Source organism: Sinocyclocheilus anshuiensis, unplaced genomic scaffold (assembly GCF_001515605.1).
Source record: "Sinocyclocheilus anshuiensis isolate Anshui unplaced genomic scaffold, SAMN03320099.WGS_v1.1 scaffold2260, whole genome shotgun sequence".
In the NCBI taxonomy this organism is placed as follows: domain Eukaryota; kingdom Metazoa; phylum Chordata; class Actinopteri; order Cypriniformes; family Cyprinidae; genus Sinocyclocheilus; species Sinocyclocheilus anshuiensis.
Window position 1 is genome coordinate 208,593 of NW_015547625.1, and position 24,310 is coordinate 232,902.

Sequence of the window (24,310 nt, forward strand, 5' to 3'; positions counted from 1 at the left end):
AAAATAACAAAACACACACGAAACTGAGATTTTAATGAATAGCATTATATCAAAATGTAGGCTACAAAAAGATTTTAATTCAAAGCTAATAAATGTAAACTGACTTGTAGCCTAGCCTATTATTTAATGTAGCCTAAATGCCAATTATATTTAGGTTCTTTTTTGATAGCCTATCAATCATGACTGCAAAAATGATCTGGAACACATAAAATTGCAACAAAGACTCATTATTTCAATAAATAGCCTAATTAATAGGCCTACAATTAAAACAATGGCAGCAACTTTTAGACTTAAATCATTTCAGCATGTCATGACATAAAGGGATGACAAAGATGTCACGTGGTGACTTAATTACACAATGACGTAAAATAATATTTGAGCCACTGATTTGAACTGCAACTGGTTCTTTGAAATTAACAGTTTGAAAGAATCGATTCGCGGAAATTAGTTGACTTTCCGTGACTACCAGTGTTGCCAACTTAGCAATTCTGTTGCTAAATTTAGCAACTTTTCACACTGCCCTAGCAACTTTTTCTTCCAAAAGCACCAAGCAACAAATGTAGCTATTTTTTTTTATTTATTTGGCAATTTTTAGCAACTTTTGATAAGTGACTCAAACGATAAAAAGGCACACATTTTCCATCTAAATTACACAAAATGAGGAAACCAAAGATGCCTAGCAGTACACACATCACGATCAATTGCTCAATTTAATAATAATAATTTAATAATTGTTAATTTATGATTTTGATACACCTTGTTAGTAGCTTGTGCCTGCGACTGTTGATCAGTTAGTACACTGTAAGAAAAATATCTAGAAAAATGGAAAAGGTAGTAATTTTCCAGGACATTATCCGTTATCCATTATTCATTATCCATTGTAACCCTGTAACCCAAAAACACAAAATACAATGCGTAATTTGAAAAATCAATACGGAAAATTCCTTCATATTAATATAGTAGATTGTGCCCTATTTTTACAGATATTTTATTAGAATGTAGCATAATAACTAACTGCTAATACACTGCTTAAAACTATAATTGTTCAGAATGTGTAGTTTACTAGCTAAAAAAACAACAACTTTAATTGTAGGCCCTAATTGTTCAAAAACGTGTAAGTGTTCAATAATTCAATGTTGTATTTAAAAATACAGTTATTTATATTTTAATATTATATTGTGTTATATTATTTTACAAACACATCTAAATGAACATATATAAAATATTTTCTTGCTGAGATTTGAAGTAGTGACAATTTTGTGTCATAATTATGTAATGATGTCATCGTGCTATGACATCACCACGTCATTTAGCAATTTTTAGCAACAAATTGACCGTCCTTTAGCAACTTGCCCTGAAAATTAGTTGGCAACACTGGTGACTACCTCCAGAGCGTCAAATTAAGTTTTTAGGTTGTCAGCATAGACTTTTTGGTCAAGATTTTCAACTAACTCGTTGAAAACCAACGCATCGACAATCCTTCACACCATATCTGCCAGTATGGGCTATATCTGGGCATGATCTGTCACAGCGTGGCGTTCAGTTGCACCCTGCTTACAGTAGTCAGCAGTGTTGGGGAAAGTTACTTTTAAAAGTAATGCATTACAATATTGCGTTACTCCATAAAAAAAGGCGTTACTTATTTGAAGAAGTAACTCAGATATTCTATTGTAAATTAAAAAGTAATGCGTTACTTTACTAGGTACTTGAAAAAAGTCATCTGAATACGTAACTCGCGTTACTTGTAATGCGTTACCCCCAACACTGGTAGTCAGCACACCCACGTCTTCACATTTCTTCTGAAAGCCTACTCCTAAACTCTAGGATCCAGTAATTTTCCCGTTCAGACCAAAGCAACGATACAATTAAAAATATAACTGAATCAAGACTTTCAAAAGCATTTTCCTCACTTGACTAGCCCTTCAATTTCTCCCAATCTAAGCTTAAGTAAAACATAAATAAATAAATACGTTCCAACGTCTGTTAATATTGTTCGATGCCTCAATTAAAAACAAACGACGCATTTAGTGCCTTGATGTTTAAACACTCAAAATCGCCTCAGTTGAAAGTGAGTAGGCCTAACGTTACTCTGAAAGCTCATCATTAAAAGAAGTGTTGACCAAACTGTGGCACAATACTGCTCTCTGCTGGACTTAACATTTGTAGTTCACGTTTCTCTTCTCCGTAGGCTCTACCATTTTAATTCCACAACACAAAGGGTTTGATGACTTCTGACTTTATAGTTGTATCGGATTTTAAAGCAAAATAAATAGCTGTTTTGTAGAACACCGGCTCTAGTCTTTCGTTTTCAACAATTAGAAGAACCGATTCATTTACCGTTTTGGCCAACTCATCTGCAGTGTTTTGGCGTCCTCTCCTGGACAATGTTGAAGGCATCTCTTAAAAATACTAAGAGTAGGATTACTCAATTGTAGTTTGACTTCTCAATGTTCGATTTAATAGCAAGGTATATTACATTATAAATCTTCCAAATACAAGTACAACTGAGAAAAAAATGCATTTATGAAATACTGCAATACAGATTTAGTACAAACATGAAATAATGGAAAAAAAATAAACACTTTTTGTATTCAAAAACTTGTGCAGAGTCATGTCCTCTCAAATATAAACAAAACAGCTTATGAATTCGATGTCCTATATTAACATTTTATCATTTTGAAAATGATATGCTTGTATATATGCAGTTTGTGAGTTAAGTCGTTGCAAATACTGCTAACATAGCAAACTGAGAATTTTGTTAAAATATTTATGCAGAGGAAGAAAGTTGCACCATGAAATGAGGCTCTTGAAGTGCAGTCGTTCAGCATATATAATGTTCAATGGTGAAACCATCAAGTATTTGAGCCAAAGTTTTATTTACTATCAGTTTGAAAGATAGAAGCTTTTATTAATGAAAAAGAAGATTCATCTCAGATCTTTTTATCAACCGTTAAGGATAAGATAAAGACTCGTTTGTGCCTTTTAGCGAGGCTGTTGAAATGTTTCAGTTTTTTATTGTTTTCTTGATTGTTTGTATGTTTTATAAAGCAAATTAACCATTTTAAAACCCCACTTTCGCCCCGTTTCATGTCTCTGTTCATGTGAATATTAATTAGATTTTACAGTATCAGCCTGATTATGTGCACAAATACCTTCCCCTTCAACATTCCTTGACATTCAAGAAACAAAGCCAGATTGGCTAAGAGGTAAAGAAAGACAGAGATGTCAAACTGTCCTTCTGACTGAGAAAGAGTGCAGTATTGTACAGGGCTGAGTTATAGTCGCTGAGAGGTCCTATAGTATGCTTGTTCTCCAGTCTCGGAAAGGATGAATCGCTGTCCTCCTCATATTTCGTCTAGGTAGAGGGTCACACTTGCAGCCTCTCTCTCAGCAGGAAGAGGCACTGATCTTCTCTGATACTTCAAGATCTGATTTGGCGACAAGAAACCGGAGCCGTCCTCCCCCCAGACGAATCAAATCCACAGCACTGTGAGAGACAGACAAAGCGGGATTCAAATGTCAGGGTTAAAAGAACACATTTATATTGCAAAGGATCATGCCTGGTGAAAATGTTACGTTAACACTTTGATTGCGAACATTATCTGCTAGCCGATGATGTATATAGAGCACTGACCTCTGGTAGTCTGCTCCAATGAGACTGGTCCCATTCACTGCCAGGATTCTGTCACCAATGCAAAGTCGCCCATCTGCAGCAGCTGGTCCATCTGGAATCAGTGTCCTGATGTAGATTCCAGGAGAGTTCAGAGGGGTATGCTGTGTATAGAGAGAATGAGAAAACGGAGACCTATTTGTTGCCTTTTTCTTAAAACAGAAAATATGGAATCGTACACTCTAAAAAATGCTGGGTTAAAAAGGGACAAACCCAGCTATTGGGTTGTTTTGACCCAGCGGTTGGGTTGTTTTGAACCCAAACACTGGGTCAAAACAACCCAATAGCTGGGTTTGTCCCTTTTTAACCCAGCCTTTTTTAGAGTGTAGCGAAAGCATCAGACTAGTATTTTTTACAGCTCATAATATCAATCAGAATTTTGTGCAAACCATAATCAGACATCTGTCCAGTAAATAGAAACTGATCAGCACATAATGTAAAAGTCTTTTGCTGTTTTCTAATAAAATTGAGGGTTTAAACACAAGCTCTGTACCTAAGCTGCCTTGCTGTCTATAAATAAAATAATTTCTCTTAACTTGTCAATTGTATTGGAGGATTTTTAATGAGCTTTTCACAATTCTAGGATTGCCATGAATTTGGGCTATTTATTTGGGCTAAATAAAAATATAAAGCTGCATCATTTTGCTGGCAACATTTTTGGACACCCTTCAAGAGAGTGTTTTTTATGATGCTTGCATGTTTCCTTACACTTTCAAAGTGAAATGTCCAGTGAGTGGGGCTAAAGGACTTTCAGAATTATCCGAAACAAAATGTGATTGTAGCAATCTTTTATTACATTGGTTGTTCAGAAATGAAATGTCCAGTATGCAGCGCTGTTCAATTTGTTGTGAAACAGGTAAGTATAAATCTGACAACATTTTATTATGTTGATTGCTGTATGTATCATGGCAGTTGATGTGAAATGTCCGGTGAGTGGTGCTAAAAGGTTAATGCTCTATTGCATTTAAAAAGTGTACTCTAGTGTACTCTAAGCCTAACATATAGTGTTAACAAAAGCAAAATGGAGTAAAAACACATTTGCTGAAGCAACCATGACAACTTAGCTTGCTCCTGCAAGTCTTTGAGCTTTTTTAATCAGGACTTGTGTTATTCGAGACTCTTACCCAAATGCAATGCTATGCTGTACCGGATGAGCTACTGAGCAAGTTTACTGCATCAGAAAAGCCATTATTATGGAGCTGTTATGTGATTAAAATGTCAAAATGATAGTTTTAATTAGTTTACAAATCATGCAGGATGATAAAAATGCTTTGAAATCATTACATAGAATTGAAAAGGAACCATGAATAAACAAGGCATTATTATTATTTGTATTCCTAATTTGTGTGAAAAGCAATAAAATCTGTTGGTGTTTTATTACCACTAGTGTTCATTTCACTTGGAAATTGCAGTGAATTGTATGAAGGGGTCCCTCTTTATATTAGGTGGCATTAGCTGCTATGTACTTCAACAATAAGTACAATGTACTTATTATGTTTATATTGTATTGTAAAACACTTTTGCTGCTATTGATGTGAGGTACGGGTAAGTTCAGGGACAGGTTTGGCGGTATGGGTGGGTTTAAGGTTGAGTTAAGGTGTAAGGAATAGGTCAACATTATAAATGTAATTACAGAAATTATTTACAGATGTAATTATATGCAGGTATTTTTTAAAATATATAAGTACAATGTAAAAACATGTATGTACACAATAAGTGCATTGTATCAAATTATTCATTTAAATGTACTTAAATGAAGTTAAGGCCACCTATAAAGTGGGACCTACTAAGGTATGTTTTTTGGAGATATACAAACATGTAGGTAGAGGCACATTTTTTCCATTGAGCCTATAGTATATGTATGAGCATCATGCTGTCTAGGTTTAGGAACAAATCTATAGTGTTATGGGTTATACGCATAGAACATTGACCGCCAGTGTTAAATTTCAGCAGAGTAATACTGCAGAGACTCACAAGCCCATCGATAAGTCCCATTCCCAGGCCGTAAGGTCCTTTATCCAGGTCCACTACAAAGACGGAACAGATATCATCAGAGTTTGGGGCCAGATGAGAGACAGGGACAGGGAAAGGAAAACCACAACCACTCAAAGGGCCTGGAGTGGGGCAGGGATAAACAAACAAACACACACAGGACTCAGTGCTCATTTGACGCACACACAGACTCTACACACAGACTCCGTAATCGGGCCAATAAACTAAATCAATATGTTCTCAATGGGAAAATGCATCTGCTGCACATGCAAACAAAGTTATTAAATGATGCAGAGAGTAAACACATAGAAAACTGACAGAACTATACACAGAGAAATCTGTGCATATGTTTATAAGAAATAAACACATGCATTCACACAAACTCATTCAAGTGAAATAAAAGAAATGTACACAAATCAGACATGATTATATGTCTGTCATTGAATAATCAAAACTAACATGTGCAAACACTAACAGAGTCATTTGTACTACACAGCACATTTTCATGTCTGCATCATGTCCCTTTTTTAATATCTTATTCATTTTCTTTTATCGCAATACCACCATTAAGAAAATATAGCAGTAGTTTTTCATTTTTTTACTCAATTGTCCTCTCTTTCTATAGGGTAAATCTTTCGTAATATGGCTTTAATATTTGGTAATATGCATGCCTTTAAGAAAAGCCAGCTCCTTAATAATATCATGCTCCAGGAAGTGACAGTTTTTGGTGAGAAAACAACAGCACTTCACTATTAAATCAAGTATTAGTCTCTTATAAATAAATACATACTGGTAAGTAAAAGTATTAATAATGGATTTAATGAATTCTGTGATTTGAATACTTTCTTTTCAGTATTAGTTTGTCTTTGAAAAAAAAAACTTTCAATTTGATAAATTGCTATGATAATTCAAAATATAATTCAAAATATCATTAATGGCCTTTATTGCCGTCCTGTTATAGGCTCTATCCTGTTGATGATGGAAACATGTTCTTGACTTTTATAAATAATCCTGTTAACTCAAAGTTTGAGATAAAGTTTTATCAGTTCAAACAACTGATAAAAACATCACAAAGCTTTTTGTTTCACAAGACATTAACTGATGGACTGGAGTGGTGTGGATTACTTGTGAATTATTGTGATGTTTTTATCAGCTGTTAGGACTCTCATTCTGACGGCACCCATTCACTGCAGAGGATCCATTGGTGAGCAAAATAATGCTAAATTTCTCCAAATCTTTTCTGATGAGCATCTACATTTTGAATGGCCTGAGGGTGAGTACATTTTAAGCAAATGTTCATTATTCCTTTAAAGAAAAACGTCTTTAAACTACAAAATAATCTTCATATATATGTACTGTGTAACAGGAATGACCCAAGAGACAAAATCTAGCCGAAAGAACACACACATCCACGACCCAAAAGGCGTTTTTGACTTGCCTTCAATGCCATTGCTGACGAAGCCATTGATTTTCTTGTGCTCTGGAGTAGAACGCATGCAACCATTGGACTTTGTGTGAGAATGTGTATGTGTGTGCTCTTGTGAAGCATACTCAGGGTAGTGGGCAGGATTGGACTGTGTGTTGGAGTGTATATACATGTGTTCCGGATAGAGGGGCGTATTAGGTGGAGTCAGTATACAGGAAGAGTCTGTCGCTTGGGTTTGGTTGGCGTAACGGATGCTGGTCCCGTTTCTGTAGTGAATGCTATGCGGCGGCTTGTCTCTGGGTCGTTCCTCAGCTCCAGCTCCCTCTCCTCTTCCTCCGATACCCGCGGAGGAGCCCCGCACCTCCCCCTCTCCCTCCCCACGCAAAGGAGGTGCTGGATGTGGACTGGAGTGAGGCTGAGGAGGCTCACGCTGGAGAACCCAATTACCATGTTATCATCATTTTAATATCCATATTATCTCACAGAGCAAAGCAGAAGTTGACAACTCTTTAAAACAACAACAACGGTCAAACATGTCAGTTATTCCTTTAAGTTATTTCCATGTTTGTGTATTTAAAGGGACAGTTCACCTTCAGTTGCTGGTCCCCATTGACTAGGGGAAGTCGTGGCCTAATGGTTAGCGAGTCGGACTCGTAACCCAAAGGTTGTAAACTCGTAAACCGGCAGGGATTGTAGGTGGGGGGAGTGAATGTACAGCGCTCTCTCCCACCTTCAATACCACGACTGAGGTGCCCTTGAGCAAGGCACCGAACCCCCAACTGCTCCCCGGGCGCCGCACCAAAAATGGCTGCCCACTGCTCCGGGTGTGTGTTCACGGTGTGTGTGTGTTCACTGCTGTGTGTGTGCACTTTGGATGGGATAAATGCAGAGCACTAATTCCGAGTATGGGTCACCATACTTGGCCACGTGTCACGTCACGTCACACTTGCATAGTGCTTTTTTTTCCCCATACTATGAAAGTCAATGGGGACCAGCAACCGAAGGTGAACTGTCCCTTTAAGAATAGAATGCTAAGATGAGATAAAAAAAATAATTGAATTTTAAAAATGTGTATTTTGCTTTGGAGAAAAGGACTTTATATTTGTGTTATTTTCTACAATATTTTGAAGACAAAGTCGCTACACAGCTAAAATTAATATGGTGACTACCATATAAATTAATAGGATTGGCTGTCCTCTGCTGAAAACCCACAATACATTGGAGAAATTTTATTATCTTCATATTTTTATGATCTCCCTGTGTTATAAAAAGAAAGATGTTTTGTTAAAGGGTTTTTAATAGGGATGTGCATTTTGTTCATTTCAACTGCATGAGTAGTTGAAAGATAAATCAACATTGAGTACTCTGGTGGAGGAAGAACTTTAACAGAATTATACCATATGGCAGTTAAACTGATAGCAGAAACAAATAAACAATGAAATAAGGCTCGAATAATCTTTAAACAATGTTGCAACACTGGAAAATTTGTAGCGTTTCTTTGTAGACTGACTCACACATGGCCATAATTTATCCGGCAGCTCCTAATTAAACAGCTAATCTTGCAATCAGATTAAGAATGACTCTCATGTCTAGAATTTAAATCTTAGTGTTCTGAGCTACAGTCCTTAAGCTAGTTCACTTTTTTTTTTAAGAATGACCAGCAAAAGCCAGATGCTGATGAATATATCTTTAATAATAATGTTTTTGAGCAGCAAATCAGCATATAAGAATGATTTCTTAAGGATCATGTGACTTTGTATACTGGAGTAATGGCTGCAGAAAAATCAGTTTTGCCATCACAGGAATAAATTCAATTTTAAATATATTAAAATAGAACAGTTATTTGACAATATTACAGTTTTTACTGTATTTTCGATCAAATAAATGCAGCCTTAGTGAGCAGAAAATACTTTTTTCAAAACTCTTAATGATTTTTTTTTTTAAAAGAAGTTTAAGACAGCAGCGTTTTATTAGTATTTTATTCAAAATGTACCTGAGAATCCTGACGGTCTGCACAGCCATTAGAAGGATGGGTCTTGGAGCGAAGACCCCAAATGAAATGACGAACGTAAAGTAGTTGGCGGTATATACTGTCCTCCACACTGTCACTCTCCAGGTCCACCTTGAATCCAGCACTCGGCAGCACAATAGGAGGGTGGTTCTCAAAACTATCTAGCAGATCAACTATTGAAAAGACACATAAGCATAATGTACACTAGAATGCACAAAGTCTCTGGAAATAAAATCGACAGTACTCACTTATAGTCCTTTAATGTGTCTACCTGTTCTGTAGATATATGCCTCATCTTCACTGCTTGGTTGCCAGATTGGTAGAGGACCGAGCTCCGCCATGAGCTGGTACTGTGTGAGGATTCTGTGTAGCTGCACAGGCTTCAGAGATGGATGCTCTGCACACAAAGCTGTCCAACTCATCTACAAACAAACACACACACACACACATTGGGTTTCCATGTTTCAAGGGGACATTATGGGGATATAGATGTAATGGTTTTTATACTGTATAAACTGTATTTTCTCCTCCTTACCCTAAATGTACTCCTAAAACTACATCTCCTACAAAACTTTCTCCTATTTTAGATTTTCAAAAAAGATCATTCTGTATGATTTATAAGCTTCCTTCCTTGTCACACACAAACACGAACACAATAAAAATCAAGGTTACAAATGGAGATTTTTTATTTTTTTGGTTTCCCAAATAACCTTTCAGTAATCAGTTCTTAAAAGGGACTAAGTCTCAGTGTTAAGAACCTTTTTTACTCTAAAGAAAGGAAATCCTAAATGTAAGTAGTTAAACTACAGTCAAGCTATCTATTAAAATTGTTGACTACACTACTATAAAATTTACTATCAATTTGTTTTTGATCAATTGTTTTTTAATTATATCTTTTACTTTATTTATAACAAGAAGCTTATATTATCAGTGCAATGTTGAAAGGATTTCTTTTTGAACACATATAATTAACTATAAATAAGACTGTAATCAAAATATGATTTTCTAAATATGACAAAAACACAATTTATATATCTAATTAAAATACATTAGCATAACATTTTGCTAAATCCAAATGAATAAATTATGCATACATTTCTGGACTCATTGATTGATCACTGATACAAACTTATAATTTACACTGATGAAAATTATCTGAAGAACCTGATTTACTATATAAAACAGATATGAAATTTATATGAACTGCATTACCTGTGAAAGCTGTTGTGGGGGTGTGGCAAGGATGCTCACAGCGCTACAGAACTTGGCAAAGAATTTGTGAGCGAGATGACTGTGTCCCGTCCCTTTAGCCCAATCCAGTAGCATCTTGACACTAGCCTGGATCTGCAGGACCCGAGAACGCTGAAACCAGCCACGCACGGGGCCTAAAACACACATTTACACATACAATTGTTATGCAAAGGATGCATATGAAAACACTAAACAAACACTTTTCAGAATCATGGCATACTGTAATACTGGTGATAAAATGAAGATGTTCCAGTGAATAGTCACAACTGTAGTCACGGTTTATTACAGTACTACATGTCAAATTGCGTGAGTGTAAGTGTGGTGTTTGTGTGTAAAACCAGCTCTGATCCTCTGTCTGTTATGACATAAAGAGGATTATGGGTGTCTGGAGAAATAATCTTCACCTGACCACGAGTAATGCACACAAAAACGACATATGTTTCGCACTACCCTATAAAAAAGGAAACTGGTTCTGGTTTTGCAACACGCAATACTGAAAAATAATTTCAAAAACAACTATGGTCATTAAATACATTAGATTTAAACATACACTGCTGTTCAAAAGTTAGGATGCATTAGATTTATCAAAAGTGACAGTAAAGACATTTATAATGTTACATTCAGGGATTGAAACAGGGAACATTCACATTTGTAACCATGCTGATTTTTTATTTAAAACGGCACTCTTCATGTGATATTGATTAACTAGGCCTATATGAAATTATATAAATATATACATTTTCTGCCCCCTTATCTTGAATTATGTGATCATTCTTAATGCATATTAATAGACTGAATCATGCACTGAAAGAACACACTCTAAAATGCCTACGTGCACTAAGTTAATGTAGTCGCTTTTGCGGATGCGTGCACTCTGTAGGTGTTTTGTTTGGTGTTTGCAATATTCTCGATAATATAATGAGTTCAGTATTTGCGCTAAACCTACGCAGATTTGGCTTGCATGAACTTCCCCAAGAAATTAATGAGTGAACATAACTTACAAAAAGTAACCCTCCAAATTGGTTAGTGATTTGACAGTGTTACCCGCCACTGCTGATTTTTACCCGCATCTGTTCTTTTGAATTTTTTTAGTTTCTGAATGAATGAATGCAGCACAACTGGTTTCAACTTTGATAATAATAAGAAATGTTTCTTCAGCACCAAATAGGAATATTAGAATTATTTCTAAAGGATTATGTGTCACTAAATTAAGCTTTGCCATCATATAAATAAATTTCATTTGAAATTATATTCAAACAGAAAATGGTTATTTTAAATTGTAATAATATATCATAATACTACAGTTTTATTGTATTTTTGATCAAATAAATTCACAAATTCACCTTGGTGAACATAACAGACTTCTTCCCAAATAATTGTAATATTTCAATAAAATAAAATATTAAAATAATTTTGCATCGTTTACTAAATTTAAATTTCTCACTAATAAAAATCTCACTTAAAAAAATCTTCCTTAAAGGGGTCATATGATGCGATTTCAATTTTTCCTTTCTCTTTGGAGTGTTACAAGCTCTTGGTGCATAAAGAAGATCAATTACTGAATTAATATTGAAATCATCTTAAAGTTAAGCAAGTGAACAATGACTTGCTATCTTACATCTTTGTAATTCTGATATTTTTGTTTTAGAAGAGCAGTCTGGACATTCTGCTTAATATTTCTTCTCATGTACCATGAAAAAAAATAAATAAAGTAAATATTTATTCCCTAAGAACTGATGGAGAAAGTCCATTGGCTCACAGGTTAGAGTATCTTCAACACTAGAGGGCAGAATAAATACTTTGTTTCAATTCATCAGTTTCCATTCTGATATTTCTTTATTTGTAAGTCTTTCACCCCTTTTTCTTCTGCCTGCAATTGACACACTACCTATGTCCTGTTGTTGCCATAGCAGCATGCTTAATGAAAATATATGACAGTAATATTTGAGTGTGTCTCTTGAGTCTGTGTGTGTGCTACACAGAAATCAAACAGGTAAAAAGATTCTAGAAGCTGAGCTTGAACAAACCTTTATCGATGAGTTGATTGAAGAGTGAGACGTTGGTGAAGAAGAAGAGGTAGGCAAACATTTGACTCTGAATCTCTGAATGGACCTGGTACTGTTGCAGCAGGTCTGATGAAGTCTGAAACACACTCACCACCCTGCGAACCGCCTCTGGCATCACACACACAGCACACACACACACTCCAACAGCCCGCCGGCACTGCTCTGATGCAGACTCCGTCCCAAATGGGTTACAGTCCAACAGCCCGGGCAACACAACGTACAAGGTCTGAAATGTAAAGAACAGCCATTTGTTATAATAACATGAACAACCAGACACCTACAGATACACATTATTTATAGAACTGTCAATTTAATGTATTATCTAACATAGAATGATTAATTCATTAAAAATTGTCCTTATGACACTGATCAAAAATACAGTAAAAAACACAATAATATTGTTAAATATTATTACAATTTAAAATGACAGTTTTCAATTGTAATATATTTAAAATGTAATTCATTTCCTGTGATGGGAAAGCTGCATTTTCAGTCATTACTCCAGTCTTTAGTGTAACATCAGCAACTGCTAAATGCACAACTGTAATATATAGATATATAAATACAGAATTTAGTTTGTCCCTAAAGAATGTAATACATTTTTGCCAAAGTCATATTAAACAGCTAGTTTATCCAAAAATTCAAAACAATTGTCCTCACTTACTCACCCTTATGTCATTCCAAACCTGTATGAATTTATTATTTTTTTTGTCACATTTTCTTTTGTCACTTGATCCTTCAGAAATCATTCGAATAATGGTCAGAATTTATTGAAAAACTTTCTAATACAATAAATAGTTGATATTCCAGGTGTGTATAGATTTGTCATGTCACCCGCATGTATGTATATATATATATATATATATATATATATAATTTTTTTAATGCAAACCCTGCCTTGTGTATAGTTATTGTAAGCCATGTATGTTATAAATAAACAATAAAAAAAATAATTGTAATATGCTGATTTGGTACTCAGAAATATTTCTTATTATTACCAATGTTGAAAAGGGTTGTGCTGCTTCATATATTTGTGGAAACCGTGATATCTTTTTTTAGGATTTGTTCATTAATAGAATGTTTATTTTAATGCAAACTGATCAATTTAATACATACTGAATAATTAAATATTATTTTCTTTCTTTAACAAAGAAAAGAAAAGAAAAGAAAAGAAAAGAAAAGAAAAAATACTTACTGACCCCGAACTTTTGAAAAGTAAATAAAACTACATCAATTGACCTCTACATCCACTGTTTGTAACAAGTATTACATTTTTTACTCATTTGGTACAATAACGTAATGTCCTTTTAATTATCATTTTATTATTCAAAATACTGATATTTGATAAACTGTGATTCATTTAGGAAATTAACTACCATATCATTAAGTAAATGATTACTATTAACTACTAATAAATACTATTAATTACTATTACTATTATTAACTACTACTTTTATGAATAAAAAATTATTCACAGGCTCCAAATAGGGAAGACAATGAGGACATGAGGTGGAGGAGAAGAAGACCTAAAGACATACAAGCAAACCAGCAGCCACACACACATTAAATAATTCATTCCCAGCAGCCCTGGTAACATCTTACAATGGTGGCGCCACACATATAACGTAATACTACCCTTTACCTTAGTGATGTAGTAAACACACTGCTGAAAGGTGTACATGATCACTTCCTCTAGTATGGTCATAGCTTCTTCGTTTGCTGATATTGTTGCTGAGAGGAGAGATTCTTTAGATCCCGCTGCAATCAGGAACATAAAAAAATACAATTAGACCGAATGCAGTATTTTATGTGTCGTTTACGACCTCTAATCCTCCTGTCTATTTAGTGTTTTTAATTTTGTCAGTATTGGGCCCTATAGACCCAGTTCTCAATCCATGCAGAGTGTGTTTCATACCTTTATCATCCATGAGCTCAATAGTCTGCATGTACGCAGGTGATTTCTGCTGGATAAAATACAGTATTTCGATGGCATTGGACATCCAGAAGAAAATGAACTGGAGATCCGGTACTAGGTCCGAGATGCTGAGCAGAGACAGCGAGGCAGGATCTTGACTGTATAACCACACAAAAACACACATTCATTGGTTCGATTCAGTGACAATGCCTTCAGAATTAGTGACGGCCTATTCAGCACCACATGACCTTAGAGTGTCACGCGTTCAAAGTGCACACATGTGCGTATTATAAGGCGGAACATGATACTCACTGCTGAGCTTGCTTCTGTGCCAACTCCTTTGTCTTCTCCTGCAAGCCACAGACACCGACGGCAATTAATGTCATAAAATGTTGAATAGCTTCACGTGGGAGGTATAATACCTTGGTATCGTTTCTACGTTTTCAGACTTTTCGTCCTTGCTCTTTTCTTTGGCTGGTTAATATTAGAGCTGACGGCTGACCTTCTAAAATTGGATTTTAATAATTAATGAGTTTAAAGACAGTCATTAAATGCTTCAGGATAGTTTCATTGGGACTAGGTTAAACGGACGTTCACAAATTACATGATTCAACTAATTTTGTAGTATTTAAATCAACATAGGCGAATGCATTTGTCAACAAAGACAAGGGCATGTGAGGTGACTTGCAGTACTGACCCTCACAGCAGAAAATCAATCACTGGGATTTATCCTCATCATGCTAATGCTTTTGCTGTGCATTATGTAAATAAAAAACACACTTGCACTTGGACCATGCAAAGATGCACTATCTAAAATTTTTTTGAAGTGCAACATTGTAAATCAATCACTGGAAAGTCATGGAGAGACAAAACTTGCTTTGTTTGCCTTTCCATCATTTTCTTCTCCCATACTGAAATACAATCAGTCTCAGTGACATGATATCGACTACTGTGTAACAGTTGGAGGAATTGTGGGAAATGTAGTTTGGATTTAGGTGACAGACCATTGAGTAGGCCAAACGCAGGTATTTTCTGCAAGAAATTAAAATTTTCAAACAATACTTTTCTAAAAGGTAAAGTGCATAATTTCCTAAATAATAAAATCAATTGTTTTATATGGTACAAGCAAATTTAGACATGACAACATTATAATGTACAGTAAAAACTGTTATTCATTTTGAGATTCAAGATTACATTTAACAATATCTTCTTTATTTTATTTAATAATTTAATTACTTTTAAGTGAGCATTAGATGATGGTAAAGGTAACCTAAATATAAAAATATTGTATGATGAATAGAATTTTTGTTTATTTCCCTGAAAAGTACATTATATTGATACCATATTGGATATTTAATTTATTGATATTTATTGGTCTGGGAGCCCTGCACATGACATGCAGACAAAAATATATTTTTATATATATAAATATATACTAATTTAAGAATTAGTTTCCACGGATGAAGAATTTGTTCCCTAGTTTTAGTTAATTGTGGCCATGAATTAAGAATTTTTTTGCTCATTTAAGTTAATCATGGCTATGTTGTATTAAATCAAAACCACTTTTATTTAAATGAAAATCAGAGAACCAATTATAACAAACATGGCCACTATGTACTACAATGGGCAAACAAATGAATAAGTTGTCGAATTCCTAATTTGTGGCCACGATTTAACTAAACGGAGGGAACAAATTAATAAAACAAGGAAACAAATTCCTAATTTATGGGAAGTAATTCTTAAATTGTGGCCACAATAAATAAATTTTATCCTCATGTCATGTGTCATGTCAGATACCAACCAATATGAATCAATTAGCCTACAGTAAATATCCAATATACCAGTATATTGTGCATCCGTACATACTTTTCAGGGAAATAAACCTAAAATTAACTTACTTTTATTTGTCTCTGCACATTAAATTTGTATAGAAGTATTTTAACATGGAAAAAATAACACAAACACAACTAAGCTGTTGATGCGAGTACGAACCCATGCTATGGTCTGAATCCTCTTGGCAATTTTCAGCAATAGTTTACCGAAGCTGCCAGGTGGAAATGTATTTGCTGAGTGGTTGATGCATAGACAAAGCAAATATGCTGGTGTCAGCTTGTGGTCATCTCCGCTCGGCTCAATAAGTGTCAGCACCCGGTTCACCAGCGCATCCTCGTGAGCCCGCTCAAATTCCAGCATGAGCTTTCGTTTCTGTGCAGCTCGTGCAGGAGCCTTAGAGCTGCGCCGAGACACCACTGGTTCATGTAATACGGCCCCACACATACGACATGCGTCCCCTTTCTCAGGCACAGTCCCCGACTCGCTATCGCATAGTCGTGCCAGCGCCCGAAGTCGAGTGAGAGTTTGGGCAGGAAGAGGTTTTGCACTGAGTGGGTCTTTGTACAGAAAGATGTAATGAGCACCAAAGGACAGCAAATCCCCATGACGTAGTGGAGTGGGCCGCTCAATACGCATGAAGTTAACCAGTACATTGCCGTGAGCGACGGGCTCCAGAAGTAATCGCTGGTCCAAGGAAGAGCGCCGTTGCGGTGCACGACGTATTCGGCAGTGAAGTGGAAGCACATCCGGAGATGACAGGCAGATATTTGGCCGTGCTGACGCTGTTTCCTGACCAACTGTGTGTTGCTCTCGATTCAACAGGTAAACCAGGCAATCCTGACAAAACGAAAGAAAAGCAAACAATACAAGACTCAACAATTACTCTAGAAATACAAGACAGAAGCAATAAAAAACCTTTAAAATGGCTTAAAAACATTCTTATGCGACATATCAAATCAAAGTTTACCTTTTTTTCATTTTATGATGTAATACAGTATGCACTATTCAAATGTTTGGGATTGGGGGACAATTTGACGTTTTTAATAAAAGAAGTCTCTTTATGCTCATCGAGGCTGTATTTATTTGTTGAAAAATACTGTAACAACAGTAATATTGTAAAATATTATTACAGTTTAAAATAACTGTTTTCTATTTTATTATATTGTAAAATGTAATTTACTCCTGTGATAGCAAAGCTGAATTTTCAGCAGCCGTTACTATAGTCTTCAGTGATATGATCCTTCAGAAATCATTTTAATATGCTTATTTGGTGCTCAAGAATATGGATATGAATATAAAGAATGGTGCTTCCAAGATAAGTTCAAAAGGACCACATTTATATGAAATACAAAATGTTTAATAACATTATGCCTTCACTTCCACTTTTGATGAATTTAATGCACCCTTGCTGAATACTAATATCTTAAGATAGAGATAGACAGACTGATAGATAGACCGATAGATAGATAGACCGATAGATAGATAGATAGATAGATAGATAGATAGATAGACCGATAGATAGACAGATAGATAGATAGATAGATAGATAGACAGAGGTGATTTTTGCTTATACCTGTTGGTTGTACCCTTGAAGGAGCAGCAAGTGTGGTGATTGGTAGAGAGAGTGTTTAACTCTGCCCCCATCTCGGTCTTTACGGGTCTCAGCGTCTCGTGCCGAGCGTGTTCTGATTGGCCCTGGGAGGGTGGAGTAGTACCGTTTAGGCTCCTCACCAGGCAGACCCACCAAGTTAACGCTGGTTTCACTGAGGCTGCGGCAAAATGAGGAGCCGTGCTGGAGTGTCATTGTTCCTTTAGCACGGTTTCTTTGTAGCTTCCTTGCTTGAGCATTGATACCTGTCGGGGAGAGAAAACCACTTAGGTAATTGTGACTCATTGTCATCAACCAAAAACTAACCATATGGGGTTTAATTGAACAGATGAGCTTAACAAAACATACTGACTCAAAATTGTTTGTTCAAAAAATAAAATACATTTAACCTTTATTTGTGAAGTCTGTTATTAGAAGTTTCCAGTGATCTTAAATCCTGATAATACACACAAGTATATTTAAAGAATTAGAGGACAACAATGCACAAAAAGGAGTGAATGTGGAGGTGAAATGCAAAGTGTAATAAAGATAAACATTTCAGGTTGTATGCCATACTAAGTAACCTAATTTTAAACAAAGCAAATGTATGATATGGAAAATAGTGCACACGTCATACTTACTAATGGTATGGTACATTTGGAGCTTTTTTGTAATATCTAAGCTCACATACCCATTCAATGTCTAGGAAAAAACAGTGTAAACATATTGCTAAAACGTTTTATTTAGTTTGTTCGCAAAAGAAAATCATAAAATTAATACAGATTTGGAATGACATAAGGGTGAGTAAGTGAGGACATTTTCTTGAATTTTTGGATAAACTAGCTGTTTAATATGACCTCTGCAAAAAGATACTAGGCCTACATTCTTTAGGCCCAAACTAAATTCTGAATTTATATATCTATGTATTACAGTTATGCATTTAGCACAAGCTCATGTGACACCAAAGACAGGAGTAATGGCTGAAAATTTGTATCACAGTATCTTTGTATCACAGTAATAATTTATACTCTAAAATCTATTTAAATAAAAAAAACAGTTGTTTTAAATTGTAATAATATTTCACAATATTACTGTTTTACTGTATTTTTTTTATTTAAAAAAATGCAGCCTTGGTGAGACTTCTTTCAAAAACATTAAACATTTTAATAATTCCAAGCTAATTTGGGATTTTATAAATAGAAAATATTAACAAATATATAAATTCAAATATATAGAGGCATGATAAAGTAAGGATAATATTCTTGTCCAATAGGGACATGCAATGAGGGATGTGACTAATAATTGCATAGGGGGTAATAAATGGTGGTATAATGCTGGGTATAGGAAGTCAGCACTTGACTGGTGCATGTAGCAATGCGGTAAATAATGGGTCTGCAAAGTAATGGTATTGTATATGGAGGTGGGGCTGGTGACTGACACCATACCTGAGGACAGTCCCCACCTTTAACAATAGTTGTACAGGGCTGTATCAAACGCCAGCCCCGGGGGGAGCTCCGATGGCATCTACCATGCCCACTTCTACTCAAGGTTGAAGATAGCACAGGGGAGTTTGTGTGAGTCCCTGGGCATGGGTAAACACCACAACAAATACAAATCACCAAAAAAACATGAATATACACACATAATTCTATTCATTCACTCAAGCAAGCAAATTTTACCATTATCCTCTGTTTACATTTTCTTGTGATGCATAGCAGCATAGATGTTGAACCTGAGCTAATATTTAACGCCATCTCCACTCTTAAAAATAAAGGTTCTTCACTGGCATCTTCCCTTTTATCATTCATGGAACACTTCCACTGCACAAAAGCTTCTTCATAGTGGAAAATGTTTCTTTAGAAAAATATTCTTCAAAATGTTCTTCACACTGACTAAAAATGGTTATTTTAAGAACTGTTTACTGAAAGGTTTTTTGGGGAACCAAAATGGTTTCTTCTATGGCATCGCTGTGAAAAATGAAGATTTTTTTGGAATCTTTATTTTTAACAATGTAGCAGTACATGTGATTTTGGCTCTATAATAGATTCTACAATTATTTTTAAAGATACGAGAAGACACGGGTTTGATGTGACAGCAACCATTGGTTATTCAAGAAACTTTTGATATAGGAATGAACTGGAATAGGTCAATTTAATTATCGTTCTACAATATTCTGACATGGTGCTAATGCAGACATAACTGTCAATCCAAACCTGTTATAAAACGTGCATGTGTTGGTAAATACCTCAACACTATCCATAAAGCCCCCAGTAGCATCTGTCACTGAGTAATAAGTGTGTGTGCAGATGGTGTGCTGACTTGCAAATGTAATCCCCCAACCCTTCTTCACCTTTACTCATCTGTGACCTTCATAAACCCTTGATCTAAATGCCCCCACCTTCTCAACCATCGCTGCCTTTTTGATTGACTGTGAAAATCACTAGACACATTGATTTTTGAGAACAGTCCCAACGTGAGGAGCAGCAGTGTCTCTTCCCGTGAAGAAACAGCAGGACACTAAGCCAAGTTTAAGAAGACCACTCTGAACAAACTTAATGACTAAGATCCCCAAATAAGCCTGTGACATTTTCATTAATTAAAATGCAGTCACATGTAGACAAGAACGACAATAAATGTGTATATACAACATGCACCCCATGAGAAATTATGCACCAAATAAAACAGTAGCAAGCTTATGATAATTGGGAAAATTCCCAGGATACCAATAATGCATTACTTGAGCAGATGATTCTTCCAACAAGTAAGATTAACTGGAGCTTCTAGTTACACAAACCAGACGTTTTTAGAGCTAACTGGGTGTAGAGTGACCTTAAAGGACCAATTCACTGTTTTTTTTTTTTGTTTTTTTTAATAAAAGTTGGGTGTCAGTGTGGTAAAAGGCATTTTTGACTACAGAAAACAGAGAAAAGGGGCTGTGGCGAATATAGACAGGAAAACTTCAACACCCATAATGCACTAGGTTTAATCCGGTTGTCTGTGAACAGGAATACAAAAACGTGGAAGTACGATCTGTAGTTTTCACAAAACCCCTAAAACTGAAACTTTCAAAAGTCAGCCAAATGGTGTAAAACATCATGTGGCCGACTGTTGCTTGAAAAGTAAATGGGAATATCTTGGTTTAGGTTACAGAGAAAAAGTACATATGCTGCTAACACTGTAACAACACAAAGCTGGTTGAAAATCAACGATGCAACAATACAAAGCTGTTTGAAAATCGACAAACTAACCTTATAAAGCAATCAAAATTAGGACTCTCAATTTTTAATTTAAAGATAATTCTAAATAGTACTGCATGATCCTAATCCTCCTAATCCTAAATAAATTGTTTTGCATTTTAGAATAATACAAATCTATATAAAAATTCCAATTGAGGATGTCTCCAAAGGAAGGTTTTATCAAAAATAGCACACTTCTAGGGACAAATTTGGCTCCAAAGTACACCTACACTAAGAAACCAACACACACATGCATTCTCTCCACTCCACCAGGAAGAAAAGCAGTTCAACCTGAGGATAAATTATCCTGAGTAATGTGCCTGCTGATATTGATTTAACTTCCAACCTGTGTTTTGGCTCAATGGCCACCCTGTTAAATTTGTAATTTAGTACAACAGCATCCAGGCACAGAAAGAGAGAGATAGAGTGAGAGAGAGTTGCATGGCAGTGTTATGACTAGTCTGCAATAAAAGAGCACAAATAAAAGAGTGAAACTGAGACCTCAATTCAACTACTGGAGGCCGGCCATACTACTGCAGACCCAATCGTGCATTTATCTCTGGCACCTGCTCTGACATCTGTGTGTCGGCATTAGTAAACCTGAGCAGCCCTGAACGTCACAGTGTTGATAGTAGTGATATGTTCAACACAACTCTTATCTCCAGCTATCAGCACTTAAAAAGAGTGATGTGATAGCAGATTTTAAGCTTCTGTTTTGCAAATGTGGGCTACCAAATGTTTAAAAACAAGATTATAATTCAAAATAAGAGAAGTATAGTGTTACATTTTTATTTTAATCCTAACAGTGTGGTTAGTCTGGAAGCTAACGATAAGCTTAATATTGTTTACAACATGGTAATACTACATTATTCCAAACAACTATGGAACCTCAAACTTAAAAAATAATGATTGGAAAGATTGAAAACACACTCAAAGTGTGAACTGATGTCATTTCAAAGATGGTTGCGACTGAAGAGCATCGTACAACATTATGTTCATAGCGTAGATACCTTTTTTGCTGAGTGTAAGCTATTTTTTACTAATGCAAGCATTTTGTGTTCATGATATTTATCTTTGCCATAATTAGCATTATGTGAAAAAAATGTGTGTGATTAACTGGAAAGTATTACGGTCGGAAGTTTCCAATTTCCCACTTCTGACTTATCCATTCATCTGAAATACCCAATAATATTGAACTATTAGAGCTGTCAAAGTTTTAGCGTAAACATTTTCTGAATAAATTTGCCGCATTATAAGAAACACAGGAAAAACAGTATTTTATTTTTATTTTAATCATAACAGTGTGATTGGATTGGAAGCTAACGATTAGCTTAATACTGATCATGACAGTATACTGCGTTCCAGACAAAAATCTGAATTTTATTTATTATATAATTATAATTTACTACATTAAACTACATGTATACTACATGTTGTTAAAATTATTCTAATTTTAAAAATAAATTATAATTGTTACTAGATAATTGTGTACTATAATTGTTCTTTTCATTTAAATAAATTATTTGAATACTAAAACATCTCTAAACATTCCTTAAAACATCACATTTTCAAATAGTTATAATGTTTCTGTCTTGGTCCAGTAATTGTAATATAATGTTTTAATTCAGATGTCTTGAAAGGTAAATACTGAAATTAAGCAAAAACTTTCTTGTGTGCTTCTCCACTCTGCTGTACTGGATTTTCCTGTTTCAGTTCATTAGAAAATACAATCACACAACAAGAACGTCCTCTGCTGAGCATATGTTTCTCAGTGAATGCATTTGTGCATTACCTGCAGTGACTGTGTCCTTCTCTTTGGCTGCCAGTTCCTCGACCTCAGCTCTTCGCCTGAGCTCAAAGCGGCGAGAGTAACCCTCCTTTGGCTTCCAGAGGTCCTGCAAGAGGAGGGGTTTCTCGTTGTTTCCTAGCGCCCGAAGGCACTCAGTCCGCCACCGTCGATCTGGGCCCTCAAACCGGCCAATCACGTCACATAACACATAGCTACAGGCCGAGGCCTTGTTTAGAGAATAGCGCTCAAGCGCCTCTTTGATCAACTCTTGGGCACTGGAACGAGGTGTGGCGAGAACACTTTTGTAGTTAGCGCCGGTGCTGATTTCATCACCAAATATCTTCAGCACACCTGGTGCAGATGATTGGGTGGAAAGCTCAGCTGGATCATCTCGTACCTGCTCAGGTAGGTCGGTCACAGAACGACGATCCCGATAACTTAGTGTCCGGTACAGAACCTGGGTAAAAGTGCGACTCTGACGCTTCAGGCGGTTTTTGGATGGCAGAGACATGCTGGCAGATGAAGAACCGTAGAACATGGTGCCGGAACTCGCATTGGTTAAAAAACTCCTAGAACTGAGAAAACAACAAATTGTAATAACTGACACCAGAGAGCTGACAAGTTGAGTTTTGAACCTTATTTATACATTTACAGTGGTGGCCAAAATTATTAGAACACTGGTATTTTCACCAGCTAAAAAGTGGGTTTAAGTCCGTTATTTCTGTCTTTTGCTTTAGTGTGTCAGTAGGAAATATCAGTTTACATTTCCAAACATTCATTTTGCCATTAATTGTAATAATCCAGTGAGATTTTTGTTTGCACAAGGAGTCTGACAACAGCCAGTGCTCCACACAGAGATCTGATCTGATCATCATCCAGTCTGTCTGGAATAACATGAAGAAACAGAACAAACTGAGACAGACTAAATCCAGAAGAACTGTGGCAACGTCTCAAAGATAACTAAACTAAACTAAACTAAGATGCTTCAAAAGCTTATTGATATGCAATAAGGTAGGCTACAGTAAGCTTGTCATCTAATTTCAACTCTATAATCTAATGTTGGTTTTAGTCAGTGGAACATTGCAGTACTGTGCAACCAGAGATATAGATGAGTTTATTACACACACACACACACACACACACACACACACACACACACACACCTAGAGTCAGAAAGGCAGATAGAAATAGACAGGATGGGCAAGGCTGAATTTTTGGATAAAGCAAACAGGGATGTTGCCAAGTATATTATGGAAAATACAGCTTGATGGAAACTATGAGGAATAGATCTGGGCAGCTATGATACAATCATTCTCAATATTCAATAATCCAAAATTTACATTAGAAAATAATAGTCGCTCATTGCATGATGATTAGAGAGAGATGGGTGATAGATAGATAGATAGATAGATAGATAGATAGATAGATAGATAGATAGATAGATAGCCTGCAGAGATTAGTGTATCCAATGCTGCAGACATGAGAAACACCTAGTGTGTGTGTGTGTGTGTGTGTGTGTGTGTGTGTGTGTGT

The 24,310-nt window shown here is 35.7% G+C and overlaps 1 protein-coding gene across 3 annotated transcripts in view; it reads right to left on the reverse strand.

Annotated features, from left to right (window-relative positions):
* Positions 1 to 2,575: 2,575 nt before the first annotated feature.
* Positions 2,576 to 24,310, reverse strand: part of radil (Ras association and DIL domains) — a 22,804-nt gene continuing 1,069 nt past the window's right edge. For 2 of the 3 annotated variants that reach the window (XM_016503889.1, XM_016503888.1), the window contains exons 2-15: positions 22,781 to 23,352; positions 17,738 to 18,018; positions 16,324 to 17,001; positions 14,644 to 14,681; positions 14,332 to 14,489; positions 14,059 to 14,174; positions 12,378 to 12,642; positions 10,312 to 10,484; positions 9,371 to 9,521; positions 9,082 to 9,272; positions 7,101 to 7,518; positions 5,645 to 5,784; positions 3,635 to 3,774; positions 2,576 to 3,487 (exon numbers count right to left, since the gene is read on the reverse strand). In XM_016503889.1, the coding sequence (XP_016359375.1) occupies positions 3,388 to 3,487; positions 3,635 to 3,774; positions 5,645 to 5,784; positions 7,101 to 7,518; positions 9,082 to 9,272; positions 9,371 to 9,521; positions 10,312 to 10,484; positions 12,378 to 12,642; positions 14,059 to 14,174; positions 14,332 to 14,489; positions 14,644 to 14,681; positions 16,324 to 17,001; positions 17,738 to 18,018; positions 22,781 to 23,315 (3,384 nt within the window). In that variant the 5' untranslated portion in view covers positions 23,316 to 23,352 and the 3' untranslated portion in view covers positions 2,576 to 3,387. The remainder of the gene's footprint in view (positions 3,488 to 3,634; positions 3,775 to 5,644; positions 5,785 to 7,100; positions 7,519 to 9,081; positions 9,273 to 9,370; positions 9,522 to 10,311; positions 10,485 to 12,377; positions 12,643 to 14,058; positions 14,175 to 14,331; positions 14,490 to 14,643; positions 14,682 to 16,323; positions 17,002 to 17,737; positions 18,019 to 22,780; positions 23,353 to 24,310) is intronic. The other variant, XM_016503890.1, reaches the window with a different exon arrangement.